This window comes from Chiloscyllium plagiosum, unplaced genomic scaffold, assembly GCF_037043375.1.
Source record: "Chiloscyllium plagiosum isolate Xiang-an unplaced genomic scaffold, Cpla_swu_hap1 HiC_scaffold_15, whole genome shotgun sequence".
NCBI lineage: Eukaryota > Metazoa > Chordata > Chondrichthyes > Orectolobiformes > Hemiscylliidae > Chiloscyllium > Chiloscyllium plagiosum.
In genome coordinates, this window is record NW_028270153.1 from 35,379,144 (window position 1) to 35,400,258 (window position 21,115).

The window sequence follows — 21,115 nt, forward strand, 5'->3', positions numbered from 1 at the left end:
CTGTTTAGAATTTTATAGATTTATGTGATTCCCCTGTGAATACAATCCTAACTAATTCAACTTCTCATACATCAGTCCCAGCATTCTCTGAACCAATCTGGTAAACATTTGCAGAAATCCCTTTAAAGCAAGAACACTCCTCCAGTAAGGAGACCAAAACTGCACACTATATTCCAGGCGTAGCCGCACCATAGCCTTATATTACAGCAAAACACCCCTGCTCCTGTATTCAAATCAAAGGGTAGCATGCCATTTGTCATCTTTACTGCTTGTTACCTTCAGTGACTGGTGTATGAGGACATTCAGGTCTTGTTATACACTTCCCTCTTTCAACTTATAATCATTCAGATAATAACTTGCCTTCCTTTTTTATTCCTACCAAAGTGGGTATTCTCACATTGATCCACATTATACTGCATTTGTTATGCGATTGCCCATTCACTCAGCTTGTCCAAATCACACTGAAGCATGTCTTTCTCCTCCTCCGCCTTCCCCCAACTTAGTTTCCCATCCAGCTTTGTGTTAACTGCAAATTTGGAGATGTTACATTTAGTTCCTTCATCCAAATTATTAATATACATTGTGAATAGCTTGGGTCCAAGCACTGATCCCTGTGGTAACCTACTAGTCATTGTTTGGCAATCGGAAGAAGACCTATTTATTCCTATTCTTTATTTCCTGTCTCCCCACAAGTTTCTACCCATCTCCATTCACTACCAATCCATGTGCTTTAATTTTATGCAGGTTAGCCAGGGTATTTCCATTGCAAAAGCAACCTACTCTGCTGCTACCTCTAATGGATCTATCCTGCCAATGGGATGGGACACACCCAGGGATGATGCTGGTGGTATTTGGGACACAATCATACTTACAATGTCAGGTTGTTGACTAGTCTGTGGAACAGCTCTCCCAATTTTGGCACACGTCCTCAGATATTAGTAAGGAGGACTTTTAGATTGATCAGGCTATGTTTGTCATTTGTTGTTTTCAGTGTCTGGATCAATGATAGGTTGTCTGTCCATTTTCTTTTAGCTTGCTATCATACTGCTACAAATGAGTGGCTTGTCAGTATGATTCAGAGTGCATGTAAGAATCAACTACATTGCTATGGATCTGGAGTCATATGCCGGCCAAATCAGGTAAGGGTGACAGATTTTGTTCCCTAAAGGGCATTTGTGAACTCAAATTCATTTATTTATGTATTTATTTTGTTAGTTAATGACAATCTTGATAATAGTTAGTTATACAAGAACTAGAAGCCAGAATAAGCCCCTCAATCTCACTCACCATTTTATAAGATCATATCTAATCTGACCTAGGCCTGCTCTCCTCTTTCGTGTCATTCCTCAAAGTCTGCAACACCCCATACAGCCTCAACAACTCTGGTAGAGAATTTTAGACATTCACAATGCTATAAAAGAAGAAATTCTTTCACACCTTAATTTTAAATGAACGTTCCCATTATTCTGTTTCTCTTGGACATCATGGCATTAGGAATGATCCGAATTTGCACTTTCTAAGTAAGAAGGATCAATTCCAGCAAATAAAGGGTACAATTATTTACATCCGAAAAACTGAAAACAAACCTGTTTTTCTGAACAATATAAAAGAATTGTATAAACTCCAAGGAAGTTGCTTACATTGTAATGCTACTGAAGGTAAGTCTTTGATGATGTTTGACAGAGTGATATCACTTCACATTTTGAAGTGTAGCTGTCTTTAGCAAGATCCAATCTATAAAAGACACAACATTCAATCAATATCAGTTATGGATCTTAAAATAAATTAGAGGTTAGTAGGTGTTATTGAGGAAAGTTTACAGTTTGCTTGGTTCAACCCCTCATCATAACAAGCAAATGTGAAATCACCAGCTTTTTACACTTCTGACACTTTGACATCTGAATTTTGATGAACTCAAAACTTTCATTCACACTGGACAATTGTCTATGGTAATATTTATAAGAGTTAGAACCTCTTTTACATTCAAAATATCATACAAGCAGTCAATATAACCAAACCACGGTGGGTGTATTGAACTCTCTAGCCTAGGAAGTGGTTGAAGTGAAGAATATAAATGTATTTGTAACCTCAGAAACCTGTAAGGTGAAAATTGAATAGAGTTAGAATGATAGCTTTGGAAGAGCATTGATAGGAAGGAGACTTAAGTAGAGCATAAAAGTTGCCATGGACTAGTTGCATTGAATGACTCATTTCTATGCCATTTATCCAAAGCAATCCAATGTGCCCACCATAAATAGTGTTACAGTAGAGTTTTACATTCATTGATAGTAACTTTTGCAGAAATGCATGCTTACGTGGGGACCGAGAGACAACTTTAATGCAGAAATTCAACCCACGAGGCAGTCTGTTCAGTGTTAGCAGCTTTGCAATCTCCACTTCTCACAGTAAGACTTGCCAACAAACCTTCCCAATACCTCTCCAGTATTCCGATTGAATCTCTTAGCTCCAAAACTTGCTTCCCTCATTATCAAGCAAAGGACTTACAATACTGCCTCTAATTCTCACTCCATATAACAGGTAATTCTTCTTTGGTCCCTTCACAACAACTCACTTATTACATGCCTATGACCCATCACATCTTAATCCTGCCTGTAATTTATACCATCTCCTTGTAGGCACTTAACTGCATATAGCTTTCTATCTTTTATCTTCCTATAGCATTCTTCGTAATCTCTCCTAGGCCCTTGGATTTTGCTATTTTGTACTTTTTATATGTGCATTCCTTTAGTTTTAGGTGTAACTTTTGTGCTATTTCTCAACTTCAGTAGGAGAACTGAGTATTATTTAATTACATGCAAACAATTGCACAATGAATCAGTTTGAGTATATCAAGTTGCATTATTACGCAGGCACTCTTTGACATTTTAACCATTGTGCCTTTTCTCAATGTCCTTCTCCATTGCTTGAGCTCCTGCAAGAAGAAACTACTACAAAGCACAATTCCAGATGAGGAGTTGGACTTGAGATAATCTTTTGACTTCTGTACCAAGGGACACTGGCACCAATACAGTGACAAGAAGGAGCTGTATTAGGGACAAGCTATACTTGAAACAGGTTGGGCCCAAGATCATAATGGAAAGGGGTACTTAGTGAAAAGGGAATCAAATTAACAATTGATGACTGGAAGGGAAGCACATCAGTCTAGTAAAAATGAAATAAGAGCAGTGTAGGTTATAAATCAAAATCTGTATACTCCAGGTGAAGGAGTGATTAAAACTAAAGTGGTTACGGGAGTGACAAATAAGAACAACAGTAAATAAATTGGTATGGGAAAGGTACCATTGGTGATAAGGATGATGGGATCTTTTGCCTAATTTTGAGATTTACATACTGAAGCATGGAATTTAAGATAAAAATTGAACACCTGATTCACTCCAATACTACATATGGTTGTGTCATGATGGTCAGTATTGATAATCAGTTGCCAGTTTGTAAGAGTTTAATATCTCCAGGTTACAAGGGGCTGATTTTACCAAATAAGCTGTTGATGCTGTAGCTACATTAGTTTGACAATTAAATTATGTAGGCAATCTTGAAAGTATACCAAAGACAGATTTTGCTTTGAATCAGAGTACAGTGATTAGATAGAAAGACAGAATGCTGGTGAAATGCTGCAGGTCTGGCAGCATCTGTGGAGAGACAAACAGAGTTCACATTAGTTTAATCAGTCACCATGCCTCTGGTGAGGGGTGAGGTTGAGAAAGAGAATCCTTCATGGTAACTTCAACCATTGCAGGCATTAAAGCAACTCTGCATTGCAAACAAATTGTCCAACCAACAGAGCTAACCAACCATCACGATGATGAGGCATTGCGAGGTTGAAGTCATTGTCATGTACATATCCCATGTTGGCATTAGATAAGTCAATAACATTAATCATATTGTATGAAACAGAATTAGAATTTGTACTTTGTGAGTTAGTGATGTGCCAACTTTACTGATCTCAATATCTGATCCATTAAAGAGTCGTCTTAAGTTCTGAAACAAAATAAAATGGATATTGGCTGGCTAAAGAACAGTAAATAGTTATCTTGTAGAAGATGAAGTGTGTGCTGCTCAAGAAAGTGAAGTTGTTGCTATTATAACACAAACAACCAGTAGTAAACTAGAAATTCATTTCAGACACTCTAATAAATGTCAAATTCAATGTTATGGCTTTTTAAAAAATGGGCTGTTACAGCAGTTATGTTTCTGACAATCATCAGCTAATGATTTTATAATAGGTTAGTGCTTGGCTCAACAGCTTTAAAATAATTCAATTAATATCCCAAAACCCAAATTCCAAGATAAGCAATGGTATATTGTAGAGACTAAATGTGTTAGACATGGTAGCCCAAAGAAAATGAACAATTGGTTCCATAAAAAATTGCATTTAAATTGTTACTGTACATCAGCCATGTTAATAACTTGTGTTCTGTACTTGCAGGTTATATACAGACCTGAATACAGGCACTTCGACATGGAACCATGATGTTTTGTTATTTCAGAAAATAAGTAATGCCCTTTCAAACTTATTCTCCCATTAGCCAGTAAATGGTAACATATTGGTAGAAAAGAAAAAGAGCTTGAGGTTTGCTCAGTCTCTTATTTGTCTGAATGGTTCCAGAAAAGAGAAATATTAGTTATGATGACAAATTGAAGAAGTTGGGAACTCCTCTCCTTGGAAAGAAGATGATTGCAAGTAGATTTCAGAGTTTTCAAAATCAAAAGTTGGGCCTGGATAGGGTAAATAGAAAAATGCTGTTCCTGCTCACAAAAGAAACAAGAATAAAAGAGCACAGATTTAAAGTGATGTGAAAAGAAGCAAGGGTGATGTGAGAAAAAGAAACTTTTTCCACGTTAAGGTATAGGATGCATTGCTTGGAAATGTGGTGGAGCCTGATTCAACTGAGGGCATTTAATGACTATTTAGATAGAAATAATATTGCAGGAGTATGGGGTGGGGGGGAGCAGGAGATTAGCACTACATAATGATGCTCATTCGAAGAGCCAGTGCAGGTATGATAGGTTGCATTGTCTCCTTTGACGTCATAACAAGTCTGTGATTCTATGATTTATACAATAGCAGAGAAGACAAATCAATTTAAGAAATAGTCTTTCTTTTACAATCTTCCTGTCTTAATCTTAAACGATATGCTGTACACAACTATTTTACACACACTTTTCTCCATACATGGTGATAGTTCCTAATTTTTATTGGCTGCTGTGATATAAGAAAGTATTCATCACTTCCATTTCCTCTCTTCAATAAGGTGAAGTAACTTCTTCCTCTGGATTTTCCATTTTAGCTCCATAAAATGCTAAAAAGATTATAATGGGAAATTAATGATTTTCCAACAAAAATTTAATTAAATGAAGAAGTTTGTGATGTACAGTGTTCTGATTTTGTGCTCTCAATATGCACTATATATTTAGTATTGAAATGTCTTTGGTCACAGTTTCCACAGCTTTATTCAGAGTTCCAGAGTATGCAGGATTCATCATTTTGATTTATATAGATCAAAATATCAAGGTTTTATTTTAAAATATTAGATTTTCAGATCATTATGGCAATATTCCTTAACAGCATGATTTCAGATTAATATCAGTCACATCCAAATGTCACACAAAAGGCCTCAATCAGGGTTGAGATACTATTTTAAATTACTATTGCAGGTGCTAATTGGTTTACAATGTATTTAAATTCATTGGAATGACAAATTGCACAAATTAATTTTCTAAAGTGCTCTTGAACAAGTGTAATGCAGAAATCATGTTAGCGTTAATATCATGACAAAAAGGTTGGACTAAACTATAACAAGGAGAACCATCTTCAGGACATTTTCTATGTTATGGCCCTGGATCAAAATTTTAAACAATTATAAAATACTGTACAGAACTTAAATATTTGGGTGCAATCTTACATTCATTTAAGTATAGTTTAGATTACTAAAAGTTTAACAATAAAAAGTATGAACTGTCCAGCATTCTAATTTTTTTGTTGTTCTCAATATGCACAAAAATTCCAAGAAAATTGTTTTTTTGCACACAAGATATGAGGGATACTGTCTACACCCACCAGCATCTTGTACTTAATAAGAAGTGGGCTAATGGGAATTACTTTAAAGAAAGGAGGTATCAAAGCGAATTTCATGAGTTAGCCCTTCTGTGTGCAAAGCTGAGATTTTCTTCTCCAATTTGAGATCCATGTTACGTTTTGTCCACTGCGTTTAAAAAATGCAGGCCACAAATAGAATAAGTTAACCACTGCATCTGAAACTTTGAGTGAAGCTCATTAATTCACCCAGTGATCCATGAAAGTTTGCAATGTCTGTCTTTGCAGTATTAAAAATATGTCCCACAAAGCTCAGTCAGTCATCATCTTCACATCAGTCTGTAGGGGCATCAGTTCCAAAGTAACGATCTCCAAAATTGCCTGAAATGAGAAAGAAATATAACAACTCTTCATATAACAACTAACATTAACTGAAAGGTACACTGAATACCTTATAAAGAGAGTGTCTCAACAGTATATTACCTCTATTCAATACTAATATACCTGTCATAATTACGAGCATCTTGTTTGAGTATTCTCACTTGAGTGGTGACTCCTAATATCAAGGTGAGGAATGGGGGTGCCATTACAGGCAGAATATAAAAGCAATGGGAAAGGTGTAGAATATAAGGAAACCATTGAGAAATTCTGTTTGTTTTCAATAAGGCTTAGAGGGTAGTAGAAGTTCAAGATCTTGAAGGGTTAGGATTAGATAAGTGTAATAATTCTTTTTAAAAAGAAATTAGTTCATAGATTCCCTACAATGCAGATAGAAGCCATTTGGCCCATCAAGACTACACCACCCTCAGAGTATCCCGTTCAGACTCCAAAGCCCACCACCTTATCCCTGTAACCCTGCATTTATCATGACTAATCCTCCTGAAATGCACATTCCTCGACACTACAGGGAAATTTAGCATGGCCAATCCACCTAAGTTGCACATCTTTCGAAGGTGGAAGGAAACCAGACCACCCAGAGGAAAAGCGTACAGATATGGGGAGAATATGCAAGCTCCACACAGATAGTCACCCAAGGCTGGAATCAAACCCAGATCCCTGGCACTGAGGCAGCAGCGTTAACCACTGAGCCACTTTGCTGCTCATCCTAATGAGCTGATAATGGAAAAGTTCAGTTAAGATAATCATCAAAAAAGGAAGAAACATAGGTTGGAAATTAATATCAAAATTCTTTAACAACCTGTTCTTTAAGCTAACCCAAAGTTTTTGTTTGCTATAAGTAGCTTTTATAAGTAATCTTGACCTCCAGAAGTAAGCATTATCTATCCTGTCAGAGGTTATGAAAACAATGACCTTCAGCTGAGGCCATGGTGTTTGGAGCTCCATGTGTTGCCCTCAGGGAGTGCGTGGAGGGCACAGTGAGACATGGAGAAAAGGCCTCTCAGTCACCACCTCCTGAGCCAAGATGAAGGCAATCTGGCACTGGAAGGAGATGTGCTGGAGGCTATTGTCCTTCAGCCCAAGGGGAATAAGTGCACTCCATCTCCTCACCCTCTCCAACTGCTGCAAGTGTGACTATGAGCAAATCAGGGAGAATATCCAGGAGGTAGCACGTTGAGTATAGGAGTTGGGGCATATGTTGCAGATGTGCAGAACATTCGTGAAGCCACTTTTAGAATACTGCATTCAATTCTGATTTCTCTGCTATAGTAATAATGTTGTTAAACTTGCAAGGATTCAGAAAAGAGTTATAATGATGGCGCTGGGATTGGAGGGTTTGAGATATGGGGAGACATCAAATAGGCTGGCGCTATTTTCTCTGGAGCATTGGAAGTTGAGGTCTTTTGTTTTGGGTTAGATGAGTCCAAAACAAGATGGCATAGGGCGAAGATGAGTGGGGAAAGATTTAAAAGGAACCTGAGGGGCAATCTTTTCATGTTGAGGGGGTGGAGGCTGTTACAACAGTTTAAAAAGCATCTAATTGATTACCTGAATAGGAAGGTTTAAGAGGGACAAGGGCCAAATCCTGGTAAATGGATCTCGATCAGTTTAAGATCTCTGGTCAGCATGGCAGAGTTGGACTGAAGGGTCTATTTCCAAGCTGTATAACTCCAAAAAATATACTATAAAAGATTATAAAAGATTCTATAAAACATTTTTATTAGCCAATTATTATTTTAATCTATAAGAAGATATAATTAGCATTTTAACATGTCAGGGGAATTTTAAAAAGCACAATTGGAAATGAAAAGAACAAAACAATCCATCTGAAATCAAAGGGGAATACCTTTTTAGCTTGGGTCCAGGTATCACTGTACTAATGACAATGAAATTCAATGTTCAGTATTATAACAGTAACCTCTGGCACCTTCACATACCTGGCTAAACATAAATCCAGAGATTCTGAGAGTGATTCAATAGTTTGGAGGTAAGGTGCATTGATAAAGTACCCTCAGACTCCAAATAGGTAAAAAATCACTGACTTGATGATAACCTGCTCTTTTACGTGATTATTCTCTGTTCAAGAAGTTAGAACTTATTGAATAAATTGTAACTGAGCTTTTAATGGCATACTAAGTTCATAATTGCTGAACAGCTTGACTATCCCTGAAAAAGTCATTTTTGTAGAATGTTAAATGTCTCCATATATTCAAAATGAAAGATGAGGGCAGAGTGCTAGGTATTGTCTACATAGAGTTTAGCAAGGCCTTCGACAAGTTCTGCATGGATAGTAAGGTCAAATTGCATGGAAGGCAGAGACAGCCAGCCAACTGTATATAAAATTGGCTTGACGGTAGGAGACAGGGGTGGTGGTGGGTTGGACTGGACTGAAGCCTGTGACCAGCTGTCTTCTGCAGGAATTTTTGCAGGTTGTTTGTTATTTTATATGATTTACATGAGGATCTCGGAAGCATAGTTAGTAAGTTTGCGGATGCTAGCAACATTCGTGGGCCAACGAGCTGAAGAGTGGCAGGCAGAGTTTAATTTAGATAAATGTGAGGTGTTGCATTTTGGTAAGACAAACAAAGGTAGGACTTCCACAGTTAATGACAGAGTCCTGAAGAATGTTATTGAACAGAGAGAATTAGGGGTTCAGGTGCATTGTTCCTTGAAAGTGGTGTCACAGGGTTAAGGGGAAGGCGTATTGCACTCTTGCTTTCATTGGTTGAGCATTGAGGATAGGAGTTGGAATGTCATGTTACAGCCGTACAGAACCTTGGTGAGGCTACTTTTGGAGAACTGTTCAATTCTGGTCACCCAGCTATAGGAAGGATATTAAATTGGAAAGGGTGCAGAAAAGATTTAAAAGGATGGTACCAGGACTGGAGCATTTCAGTTATAATGAGAGGCTGGATAGGCTGACACTTTTTTCTCTGGAGAGTAGGAACATGAGGAGTGACCTTATAGAGGCTTTTAAAATCATGAAGGGCATGGATAGAGTCAATAGCAAAGGTCTTTTTGCAAGGGTAGGGGAATTTAAAACTAGAGGGCATAATTTTAGATGTGAGGGGAAAGATTTTAAAATGAGCCAGATGACTTTTTCACACACACAACATTGTTTGTATATTGAATGAACTATCAGAGGAAGTGGTAGATGCAGGTACAGTCACAACATTTTAAAAGACATTTGGACACGTTTAGAAGGATATGCACCAAATGCAGGCATATGGAACTAGTTTAGTTTGGGAAACCTGGAAGAGTTGGACAATAGGATCTGTTTCCATTCTGTACACAATGGTGAAGTTCTAGTTTTAAATTAAATAGAGTTTTAAAGTTTATTATATGGTATTTCAGCTTCTTTAATCCAGATGTACATATCTCAATCAGCTATTTGGCTCTGTTAAATTTTAAAGTGGAAAATTCAACACAATTTCTCACCTGTCTGCTACTTGAGATATTTCAAAACGATTGGTTGTTTCCCCTCCTTGATGACATCAAATGTTGCCAGATGCCTGGAGGTTCCTTTGACTTGGTACCAGATTAGTCAACAAACAACTATTTAAATGGCTCAACTAGCCTAGGCTGAAATTTCCGCAGCTCCAGGTGGGACGATACACCGCCTGCTTACCCAATTGGTAAACCATTTTTGAGGGCAGACTGTCAGTTTGGGAAAGGCAGATGGAACCCCACAATCTGCACTAATTTGTGCAAAATCAAGGACTGGATGGATGTTCACAGCCAAATCCTTGTTTTGTTTCTGACCTCCTGCTTCCCACTCTATACATACACAGACGCCAGACAAACTGCATCTACCTTTCCCACTATGAACTTACATCTAAGAGTCTAGGGTTGGTGATACAGCAGCAGTCACAGCCTCAGTCATGATGCTGAGTTCAGAGGCCAGTAACCCCAGGCAGGAGGGCTGTCCTAGGCCCGGGCCCTAATTGGAACAGAAAGCCCACCAGCAGCTAAGTAGCTTCCTGATTACCAGATAATCGGCTGGCTTTCTGACTGAAGTAAGAAGCAGGTTACCCTCCAGGAATCACTCCTATTTTCTGTCTTGTGCCTGGAAATATTGAATATTTTGTATATGGAATATACTTGCCTATGCCAGGGATGATGTGGAACAAATCGTCAACATCTTTGTCTACCGCAGTGGTGATGATTTTTACTTGTGGAAAGGCGTATGCCACAGAGTGCACCCCCATCTCTGCCATCAGCAGGCAGATGAGAAAGATCTTATCCTCTTGTACATCATGATCCTAAACAGAGAAATTGCAAAATAAATCAGGTGCAAACCAATAAGATAGTGTAAATCATTAATAAAACCCTGTAGTTTTAAATCTACAATATGCACAATTGGTTAAAGTGTACACAGTACTTTTTAAAATTAATTTAAGTTGAATTGAACATTTCCAGTTCCATCAAGGAGAAGTTGGATTGCTTTATGCAGTGCAGGTTTGTTATGTAAGGGCTTTGGGACCTTGAAGCAACCTTGTGATGATGTCACAGAGCTGCTCCTCACTATGTATAAATAGTTGCTAATTGTGTTCAGGTAAAACTGGATCTTCAGTCCTGCTGCTGTACTCTGGAATTTTATTTAGCAATATATTGCCAAAAGCTAGTTCACAGATACCTAGCTATCAGAATACATAACTTTTATGTGACAATATTAATCATGTTTTAATTTGTGTGTTTCAATCTTACCAGCAATACCCTGATTGCCATCAAAGCTGCAGCCCCTGTGGACACTGTACAGTCCATTAAAATGACATGGTCCTCACTGATGTCTGTTGGCAGTCTCAGATAATGAAGCTGTGTAAAAAGACAGAAAATAATTTTGAGGGTCTGTAATAATAATTTACCATCAATCAAAACACAGAACTTAATAGCATGGATTTATTCAATCCTACATGTTTTGGTAAACTAGATTCTTTATTGTCAAAGCACAAATATGCAGTTTAAGAGAAAAAAGTGTTTTACTTCTGGTTCTCCTGTAGCATGGTTAGTCTGGATTAGGATTTTACCGACCGTCACATCTTTACAGACTGCTCGCAAAGCCGGCTCCATTGTCTCTCCTGCCCTCAGGATTGATACGCCTGTTATCTTTAAACATAGAAACAAGTTATATCAAACCATTTCTTTTTAAACTAATGAACCATGTTGAATCTTTTAGACTTAAACATTCCTCTAAACATTTTCTAAAAAATGTGTTCATTGTCCAGGAATTTGGAACATGGTTCCTGGTCTTATTTCTGTCCAAAGCTACACCAAACGTACCTCATTACTAATTTTCATGTATACAACTCACCATAGTGAAGACAAACATCACATAAGCATCAGTTCTAAAATATTACACGTGATACAGTTCCAGAAAGAGGTGGAGCTCTTTTTTGGATTAGCATTTACCTTGTGTTTTACCCACTTTAAATAATTGTGGTTACAGTTTTCAGGAATCTAATTTAAGTTATTCACCTTTAAAAGCATTTTTTGCTGAACGCTGTACTGTGGATTTCCAACATTTGTGGATTTTAATTCACTTGCAACACTAATGCTGTTAGAACTCAGGGATATGCTTCGATAAAACCAAAACAACTTCCAACTTTTCCTTGCAGATATACAGCTCTCAACAGAAATTAAAATGACAATGATGATAAAGTTTTAAATGCTAATAACTCCTCACACAATTTAGTAAATGGGTGGTACTCATATTTCCATAAACTATTATTGAAATGCAAGTTAACTAGTCTTTTCCACTCTGTCAATTTACCAGCATCACTTTCAATTACTGATAAACACTTTAGACCCCCAGAATTGGCTGCTGCTACACCAATTTACTTCTATTTAGCCACTTAAAAATAGAAGAGGAGTTATTCGTTTCGTATTGAATCTAAAAAATTTCCTCCTTCTTGTTGATAGGTTCATGCATTTAGATTGTTCCAGGACATAGAATCCATTTCAAAATTTAATTTATTTTACACAAGATTTCACCAGAATATAGAGCCAGGGCAAAAATGCTGGAAGATGTCAGGGATTGCAAGTCCTGCCCTAGAATGTAGCAGCTTTCATATTTTCAGGGGTAGAATTGGGATTTGCCTGTAGTTTGTGAATGTGTGGTTCCTGTTGGCCATTTTAATAAAAAGTTGCCTCCAGTGCAACTGAACTTTTGAGCCCCTAAAGTGTGAAACCCAGAGTGTGGAAATTGGATCAGATAAGAACAGGGCTGTTCTCATTTCTTTTGGATAGCCAGGTTGCCTTCTATAGAAGTAAGATAGCTCTTTGGATCTGGTCCTGGGATACCTTGAGATAAGACAAATTCTCCTTTTGGAAGTTTAAGGTACTCTCTGTAGGAGAGGGAAGGTATCCTTTGAAATGTAGGCCTGCTTGTGCAGGAAGAAGTCCATGAACTCCATTTGCTAAACTTATTCATGGGACGTAAGCATTGCTGGCTAAAAGAACATTTATTGCCCATTCCTAATTACACTGAAGAAGTGGCATGGAACTGCCTTCTTGAACTGTTGTCCTTGGACTGTACATATCCAGGCTGCTATTAGAAGGGAGTTAGAAAGATTTTGATCAAACTACAGTGAAGAAAATATTGATGTAGTTCCAGGTAAGGATGGTGTATGGCTTTGAGGTAGTAGTGTTCTCACATAACTGCTGCCCTTGCCCTTCCAGCTGGAAGAGGTCAATGGTTTGAAAAGGTTCTGTCAGAGGAGCTTTGGTGAGTTACTGCAGTGAATCTTGTTGATCCTGCCACTGATAAAGGGAGTGAATGTTGAAGGTGGTGGATGTTTTACAAACCAGACAAGCTTCTTTGTTGTGAATGGTGTAAAGTTTCTTAAGCATCACTGAAGCTGCACCCACCTACTATTCCTTTACACTCCCGACTCCTGCCTTATACATTGTGCACAGGTACTGGGGAGACAGGGGGTGAATTACTTGCCAGAGAACTTTTAGCTTCTGACCAGTTCTTGTTGCCATAGGATTTATATGGTTTGTGCAGTTCAGTTTCTGTTCAATGATAATCCCCAGGATGTTGATAGTGGGGATTCAGTGATGGTAATTCCATTGAATGTCAAGTTAAGATAGTTAGTTACATTCTCTTTTCATTGAGATAGCCATTGCCTTATACTTTTGTGTCATGCATGTTGCCTGCCACTTATCAATCCAAATCTAGATGTTATACGGGTATTATTGCACATAAACACAGGCTCCTTCTGTATCTGAGGAATGGCAAATAGTTTTCAATGTTGTGCAATTATTAGCAAACATCCCAGTTCTGACTTTTATGATGAAGGGAAGGTTACTAATGAAGCAGTTGAAAATGTTTGGATCTAAGACACTAACTGGAGGAACTCCTGCAGTGATGCCCAGGGACTGAGATGATTGACCTCCAACAACCTCAAAGTTCTTCCTTTCTGTTGGGTCTGACTCCAACCAGCAAACTGTTTCCCCCTGATTTTTATGGATTCTAGTTTTTTTAGTTCCCCTTGATCAAATATGGCCTTGACATCACAGACAGCCATTACCACCTCATTTCTAGACTTCAGCCCTTTTTCTCCAGCTCTTTGAATTAAAGCTGTAATGAGATCATATGCTGAGTGGCCCTATCAGATCCCAAAGTGTGTGCCAGTGAGCAGGTTATTGCTGAACAAATACTGCTTGATGGCATTGTCACCGATCCCATACATCACTTTGGTGATGATTAGGATGATGCTTGGAACTTTCTGGAAAATATGAAGTGGTTTTTCCTCCAATTATGAAATCATTAACAGATACATAACTTTTTTTTTGCCACCTGTGCCATGCCTGTCGTGGATAGTAGTGAGCTGGCATGGAGAGAGAAGACCAAAGGGAAGCTTGGGGAGGGTGAGTTGGCACGAGTTGGCACAAACTATAAAGACCATGGGTTGATTGTTGGAATAGAGGGGATGAGGAGGCATAGTGGATGGGCATAAAGTGGCACAACTGTGGGAGAGGGGCCATAATTGGTACATACAAGCATAAAAGTTGGCATAGATGTGGGGCACAGGTGGGTGCAGGGCATTAGATGGCATGGTTTGGTATGAATGGTGCATGGAACTTAAAGGGATGAGAGCAGGAGGGATATTTATTATTTTAATTGTCATTTTTAAACTTTGAGTAGTGCTGGTATCTCCAGGCAGATATTCCACACAGCCCACCTTGGGAACTGTCCATCTGTTTTATTCTTCCCAGGTTCCTTGGCCAGACTCCCAATCCAACCTGACCCTGGACTGGAAATGGGAAGTGTGAATACTGACATTCACGGAACTGGAAATTTTCTGGCCTCTGACCATTTGATCTGCAGATCGGGGCACGATCTCACACCAATCAATAATCAACCACTTACAAATTCACAAAAAATAGTTGCTGGAGAAACCCAGCAGGTCTCTCCATCTGTGAAGACAAAGCAGCCAACATTTTGAGTCCAGCGACTCCTCTTCAGAATACTGAACTTGAAGAAAATACTGTTTTCTCTCCACGGATGCTTCCATGCCAGCTGAGCTTCTCCAGTAAGTTGTTGGTCTTTCAGAGTTTGATCACTGCAGTTCCTGGTTTTTGTTATTTACAAAATCACATCTGTCTCTTCTATACAAGGTCATATTATCAAGATAATTATAACACAGAAGATGTTTATTCTGGATCTACAAGGTTTCTAACCAGAAATATGTCACTTATTATTAAGACAGGTTGAAAAATGGTTTAAGATTGGCACAGTTTCCAGCTAATCACTACTATTGTACCCACAGAAACTGGCAGTGTGTATGAGAAACCAGTTCATACAAAATAGGTTGCAGTATCATACTTACTCTTGTTCCAGCAAACCTCCTTCCTTCATAGTTCTCTCCCTCCAGCGTCTGGACAACACATGTCTGCCATTAATACATCAACAAATAGTACTATCAGGAAGAGTGTATACACATTGTACTACTACTTTCATATCACTAACACAATTAATAAAAGATAATGAAATCTATAAGCATTCTTCAAATCTTTAACATCCTACTCCTAAAATAAGAGATTAACCTCATTACTTAAGAACATGGACTGATGTTCTTGGGTGCCAGATAGCCTTTAACCGTTGCTGCTTTATTGTCAGTTCATATTGTCAGCAGCTTTTGAGAGGCAACTAACTTTGAGCTGAAGAATAGAGGCACTTCTCCAGGGCAATTAGAGATGGGCAATAATAAAAAAAGACTTAGTCAGCAATACTTGCATCCTATGAATGAACAAATGTGTCTAATTAACTGCAAACACCATTGGATGCCCTGTTACTGCAAAACATGGTTCCATGGTTATATAAAATATTGCCAACAGTTACCAGGTTATTGCCCAACGATCTCTCTAAAGACACGGTTGCTGATCTCATGGTTAATAAAAAAGTGCTTCTAAATAAAAGATGACTTACAAAAAAAAGGTTAACTCAAAAGGTTGTGACTAAGTTATGACATTTTCTTTTCTTTTTGTACTCTGCTGTCTCCAAGTTCCTTAAAACTGACAAATGAAAATGTGTTTAAGAATATTCCAACAGTTTCCTTTTACATCAAACTAGTGCCTTCACAGGAGCATCTTGCAGAATTTGGGACAAGTTTTCATTCATGTCAACAAGCCAAGAGGTAGGTTTTAAAATCTGTCTCAAAAGGAAGGAAGGTAAGAAATAAGGAAGGAAAGAAAGTCCACACAGATCTATAGCATAGGATTCCACAGCTTGGGCCTGTGCAACAGAAGGCACAGACACCAGTTGTGGAGGAAATATGGTTGGGAACACACAAGGCCATAATTAGAGCAAAGCAGCTATATCAGATGGGTTTGGGAGCAGAGATGATGAAATTAGGGAGTTTTGAGACCATGGAGAAATTTGAAAGCAAGGATGAGAATTTTAAAATATGGCATCAAGAGAACAGGAAGGACAATGGATACTAAAGGGTTAGGTCAAGGATTAGTGATAGAAAGTGCAAATCATTTAAAGACAACAGAAAATAGAGCAAGAACACAATGTTTTAACTTGCAGCAGTCTGCGGACCACAAGACCCAAAGACCTTTTGGCTTTGTTTCAGAATTTGCAGCCATGTCATTACTCTAAATGAGTTAGTTTCAAAGTTTCAGTCCTCATTTTGAAACTCTTTTATAGACTCAAATACCACCCTGCGTGATCATCGATTGTCTAATATTATCACATGTTTTTGCCACTCTTCTAACACTGACAGCCCAACTATGGGAATTCTCTTCCAGTTTGCTCCATCCATGCCATTCAAAACCTATTTGCTTTTTGTTCCTTGCATATTTAGTCATTGCCCTCCACATTCTATTTCGTTATCCCTTAATGCGATGCACCGAGAAGCACCATGCGTCAGTAAAATTAATGATTTTACTATTGAGGAGATGGTCATCTTAACTTTAATGAGAATTAGGTATGTGAAAAAGGATATCATTAAAAGGTTAGGGAGACAGCTGTACCATGGGATTCTCATCAGCTCCAGTGGATACTGAAAACAGTCAGTGGAATAAATGATCTGTCTCTGTGCAGCAATATTCTCAGAAATATACATGCTACTTATATACATACCCGAAAAGGCAAGAATGAAAGTGTATGCTCTATCAGTAGTCTCATCAACCGCTTTGAATAGAATATAAACTCATCTCGACTTGTGTCTTTATTTCTGAAAAGAAAAATACACAATCATCTGTCTGGTACTAGAATTGGCTGTTCATATGCAGGGAGACTCCCTCAAAACTGGAAGCCATGGGACTGTATTTTTCCCTGGATTTTGCAGGGGGCAGGGTGGGGGAGAGAGGTGGGTGGGGGGATTCAGACAAATCCAGGTCAAGTGGCAACAAGGGTTACTTAGAGCACAGAAATAAATTGGCGTGCATATGGCAAAGCAGAAAAGTCCAGGGCCCAAAAGTGCCCAGCCAAATTATCCAAATAAATGTAATAATGTTTTTTTTAAAATATGCATTGCTAATTGTGGTCTTTTATTAATAAATTTGAGCATAGAAAAAGAGACAATTTATGTAACATCCAGACAGTTTTCCCTAACAATTGGCTGAATGAAGTCTCTCTCCTTATCAGGTTCTATATGTTATTATCTTATTGCCTCTCTCCACTATAATTTTCCAAGAAAACTGGTGATGGTTTGTGATGATGCATGCTTTCTCTGACTCTGCATTCACTCTAGATGATGTCATTGGAGACAGAGAAGCGAATTTAGTTGTGTGAATCAGCTGTTTGATAGTGGAATTTTCACTCAAATTCACAAATGTAAATCCCAGCATGATCAGTAACACTTGTGAGAAAATTTAGAAGGCATTGATCATCATTACAAAATGAATACAATGAAAATTAGGAAGAAAATATTATATTGGAATCAGGGTAATTAGATTTTCATATTCAAAAAAGATGACAAAGTAGGCAACTACACACCAATAGCCTTTCTTCAGTAATATGTAAAATAATGAAATAATTTATCAAGTGTAAAATCAACTATTTTCTTTAGAAACATACCACAAACAACCATCTGTGATTTTCAAAAGGGGTTGATTCTGTGTGGCTAACTTTGTTAATTTATTTGAGGGAATGATAAACATAGACATTTGAAATTCTGGTAAAAGGGCACCAGTTCAGTTCAAAAGAGATCACCTCAGAAATTATATAATAAGTTCAAAGTTTATCAGCAAGCCAAACAACAGTCAATAAGAGGCAAACCAGTACATTCAATCTTATATCTCTTCCAAGAAAAACAATATTTAACTGGAGTACAGAAAAGAGCCACAAGGTTTATCCCTGTTATGAGTGATAGGAGTTGTGATGAAAGACTGAAACACTTCCATTTATCAAGCTGAAAAGGAGGCCTACAGAGATGACCTTACAGAAATATAAAACATAGTATGGAATTATACTGTAAAGGTTAACCTGGAAGATTAGGTTAAAATTAAAATAATGCAATAGTAACAAGGACACCGTTTCAAATTAGTTTTAGTTCTAAAACTACCAGCTAATGTGCAGCAGTAAAAAAAATCCAGAACCACTTCAGAAACAATTACAACAAGGGACGACGTGGGTCATTGTGAACGGATACTTATGATTTGACAAATGGCCTCTCACATTTCCAAGCACCCTGTCAAATATGATCAGCAATATTGTATACAGTCCAAATCTTTATCAATGGTTGAAGTAATGTATAACTTTACAAAGATACAGTCAGATCAAATAATTCATTCAGAGAGTCAGTGCCAAGTATAATAAAACAATGGAACTGTCCAGGCACACTGAAAAGAGTTTTGTTTGCAGCTTTTCAGCATCAGAAATTATCACTTTATATAAATTTTCAAAGGTCAGCTGCAGCACCTTTTTCAAGTTTTCAACATCAGTAGCTCACTTCTTATTTCAGGTGAACTTTAAACCAAGTTGATAGTTAATTTGCATATTCAGATGGCTTAAAAGGCATGTCAATTATGGACATGCTAACAAAGTAATAAACTGAGGTATTGATTAATCTCCCAAACAATTCTTTATCAGAACAGTTGACTGTTCTCATTGACCTGGAAAAATAGAGCGATTGTTTTATTTTTCCATTTCATTTAAATATTAAAAAGGGTCATAAAATAAGAGCGTTAATTTTCCATTACATCACATCTCTTAAAAGCTGGCAGATTTAGGAAGAAAAAATCAAAACATAATAGGAAAAGGAGAGTAGACTAGTCAGAAACCAGTACAAGTGTGATAGACTGAATGGACTCAGCGCACAAAGTTCTATATTACTTCAAGAAGTTGCACTTATAGAATAAAAGGAGACCACAAAATGTTGACTTTTTGATGGAATTAAGGGGGTGATGATAGACTTTGGGAAGAAATTAGTTTATTTCAAATGTTTAACAAAAGAGAAAGAAATAGAAAGACAGGAGTTTACAGAGTTTAAGACAGTGCATGGATGTGGTAGAATAGATACAGTACCTAATTAACGTGTGCATCCCTCGTACCTGCGTAGTGTTCTCCAACACACTCAAGGTCTTTGGCAATGGTTGGGCTTGGTGGGCAGATGCCAAAGTTGCCCTGAAGTAATACAGCATGAAAACAGTGTTATTGAATTTCAAACCTAGATAAATACCAAAACATTCAGATATTAAGTTTGCTTTTTAGAATATTCAAATAGCCAGAAAGTGGCAGGAATATTTTGTTAGATCAGTTTAAGACATTTGAGTAAAAGAAATGCTATATCTTTATGTAAAGCAAATTTAATGTTTGGGAATTTGAATGAAGAACATGCAAAGATATTTGTGGAATAACTAAAAAGCAAACAGTTTTCTAATCCAACATTGTAAACTTTAGCCTAAATGCTAAAAGCAAAGCAGCAACTTTTAAAATGGGGTTGGGGCAGGGATAATTTGAACTTTTGGTGATAAGTTTAAAAGCAGTGATACTAGATCATCTACCTGTTAAATGTCTTACTCAATTTCATTGTGAAAATGAATATTAGGTGAGAGGTATAACAGGCAGCTAGTGTAATATCACCCATTTTCCATTATCCTCCAAAGTTAAGACTATCCCTATGCCTTCAATACTATTTTTGTTACTTTATAAAAAAAATTAGGCAGCATCACTCCTCACATGTTAAAATATCAAAAATTGATGGATGAGAAGGGATGAGAGTTATGTGCATCTTATTCATCTTCCAGAAGCTAATTAACCCCAATGCCAATGGCAAATGACTCAGTGACAACTACACAACTGAACATAATGAACTAAAAACTTTTGCAAACTGCTCTATATTAAAAACATAGAGCATAGGAGAAGGCCATTTGGCCCTTTGAATCTGTTCTACCATTCAATATGGTTGATCATGCAACTTGGTACCCTTTGTCCCCACACCTTTTGATTCCTTTAATCCTAAGAACTATATCTAACTCCTTCTCGAAAATATTGGATGTTTTGATCTCAACCACTTTCTGTGGCAGAGAATTTCACAGGCTCACTCCTCTCTGGGTGAAGAAATTTCTCCTCATCTCAGTCCTAATTGGCCTATGATTAGCTCTTACTCTCATCAAGCCACTTAGATGCAAGTGTCACTGACAAACAATGGGCTGCTCCCCCCACCACTCCTAAGTTTGAGAACCAGCAGGAGATGTGTGTCACTTTGATAGGGAGGCCCAACCAAATTAATTGCCTGCCAAATGGCTATGGGAAAAAAATGAAAGGTTTGGGGTTATGTTTGCAGAGAGCTATCAGGCACCTCCTGGTGGAAACCCAGTTGCTGAGAGGTATCAGTCAATTGGAGGGCAGTAGTTCACCATTACTAATCCACGCCAATAGAAATGGTGTCTGCTGCTGGTAATGCATCCAAAAAGAGGTTCAGAATTGATGAGGAACCTATGCCATAGGGCAGAATGGGGATTGTAGAGTCACTGATGTAGGCAAAGAGGCAATTGGATAGGAGGCAGGAGCTAGCTCATAATGGGCAACCCTCTTCCTGATGCAGGATCCCTCAATGCACAACCCTCTGGGTACGAGAAGATCAAAACTTTTACCACTCTATATAAAGATATTTCTCTGCAACTCTGTGGTAAATGGCTGATGCCTTACAGGGACATTGTGGTCTCTGGTTCTAGACTCCTCTTAGGGAAACAGTCTCTCAGTAT

At 37.8% G+C, this 21,115-nt stretch overlaps 1 protein-coding gene across 1 annotated transcript in view; it reads right to left on the reverse strand.

Annotated features, from left to right (window-relative positions):
- The window catches only part of LOC122560129 (uridine-cytidine kinase-like 1), a 157,807-nt gene that overhangs the window by 8,638 nt on the left and 128,054 nt on the right, over nucleotides 1-21,115 (reverse strand). Inside the window, exons 9-15 of the mRNA XM_087994882.1 lie at nucleotides 19,434-19,532; nucleotides 17,046-17,139; nucleotides 15,289-15,351; nucleotides 11,438-11,560; nucleotides 11,162-11,269; nucleotides 10,560-10,716; nucleotides 1,641-6,436 (exon numbers count right to left, since the gene is read on the reverse strand). Of these exons, the coding sequence (XP_087851008.1) occupies nucleotides 6,390-6,436; nucleotides 10,560-10,716; nucleotides 11,162-11,269; nucleotides 11,438-11,560; nucleotides 15,289-15,351; nucleotides 17,046-17,139; nucleotides 19,434-19,532 (691 nt within the window). The 3' untranslated portion in view covers nucleotides 1,641-6,389. The remainder of the gene's footprint in view (nucleotides 1-1,640; nucleotides 6,437-10,559; nucleotides 10,717-11,161; nucleotides 11,270-11,437; nucleotides 11,561-15,288; nucleotides 15,352-17,045; nucleotides 17,140-19,433; nucleotides 19,533-21,115) is intronic.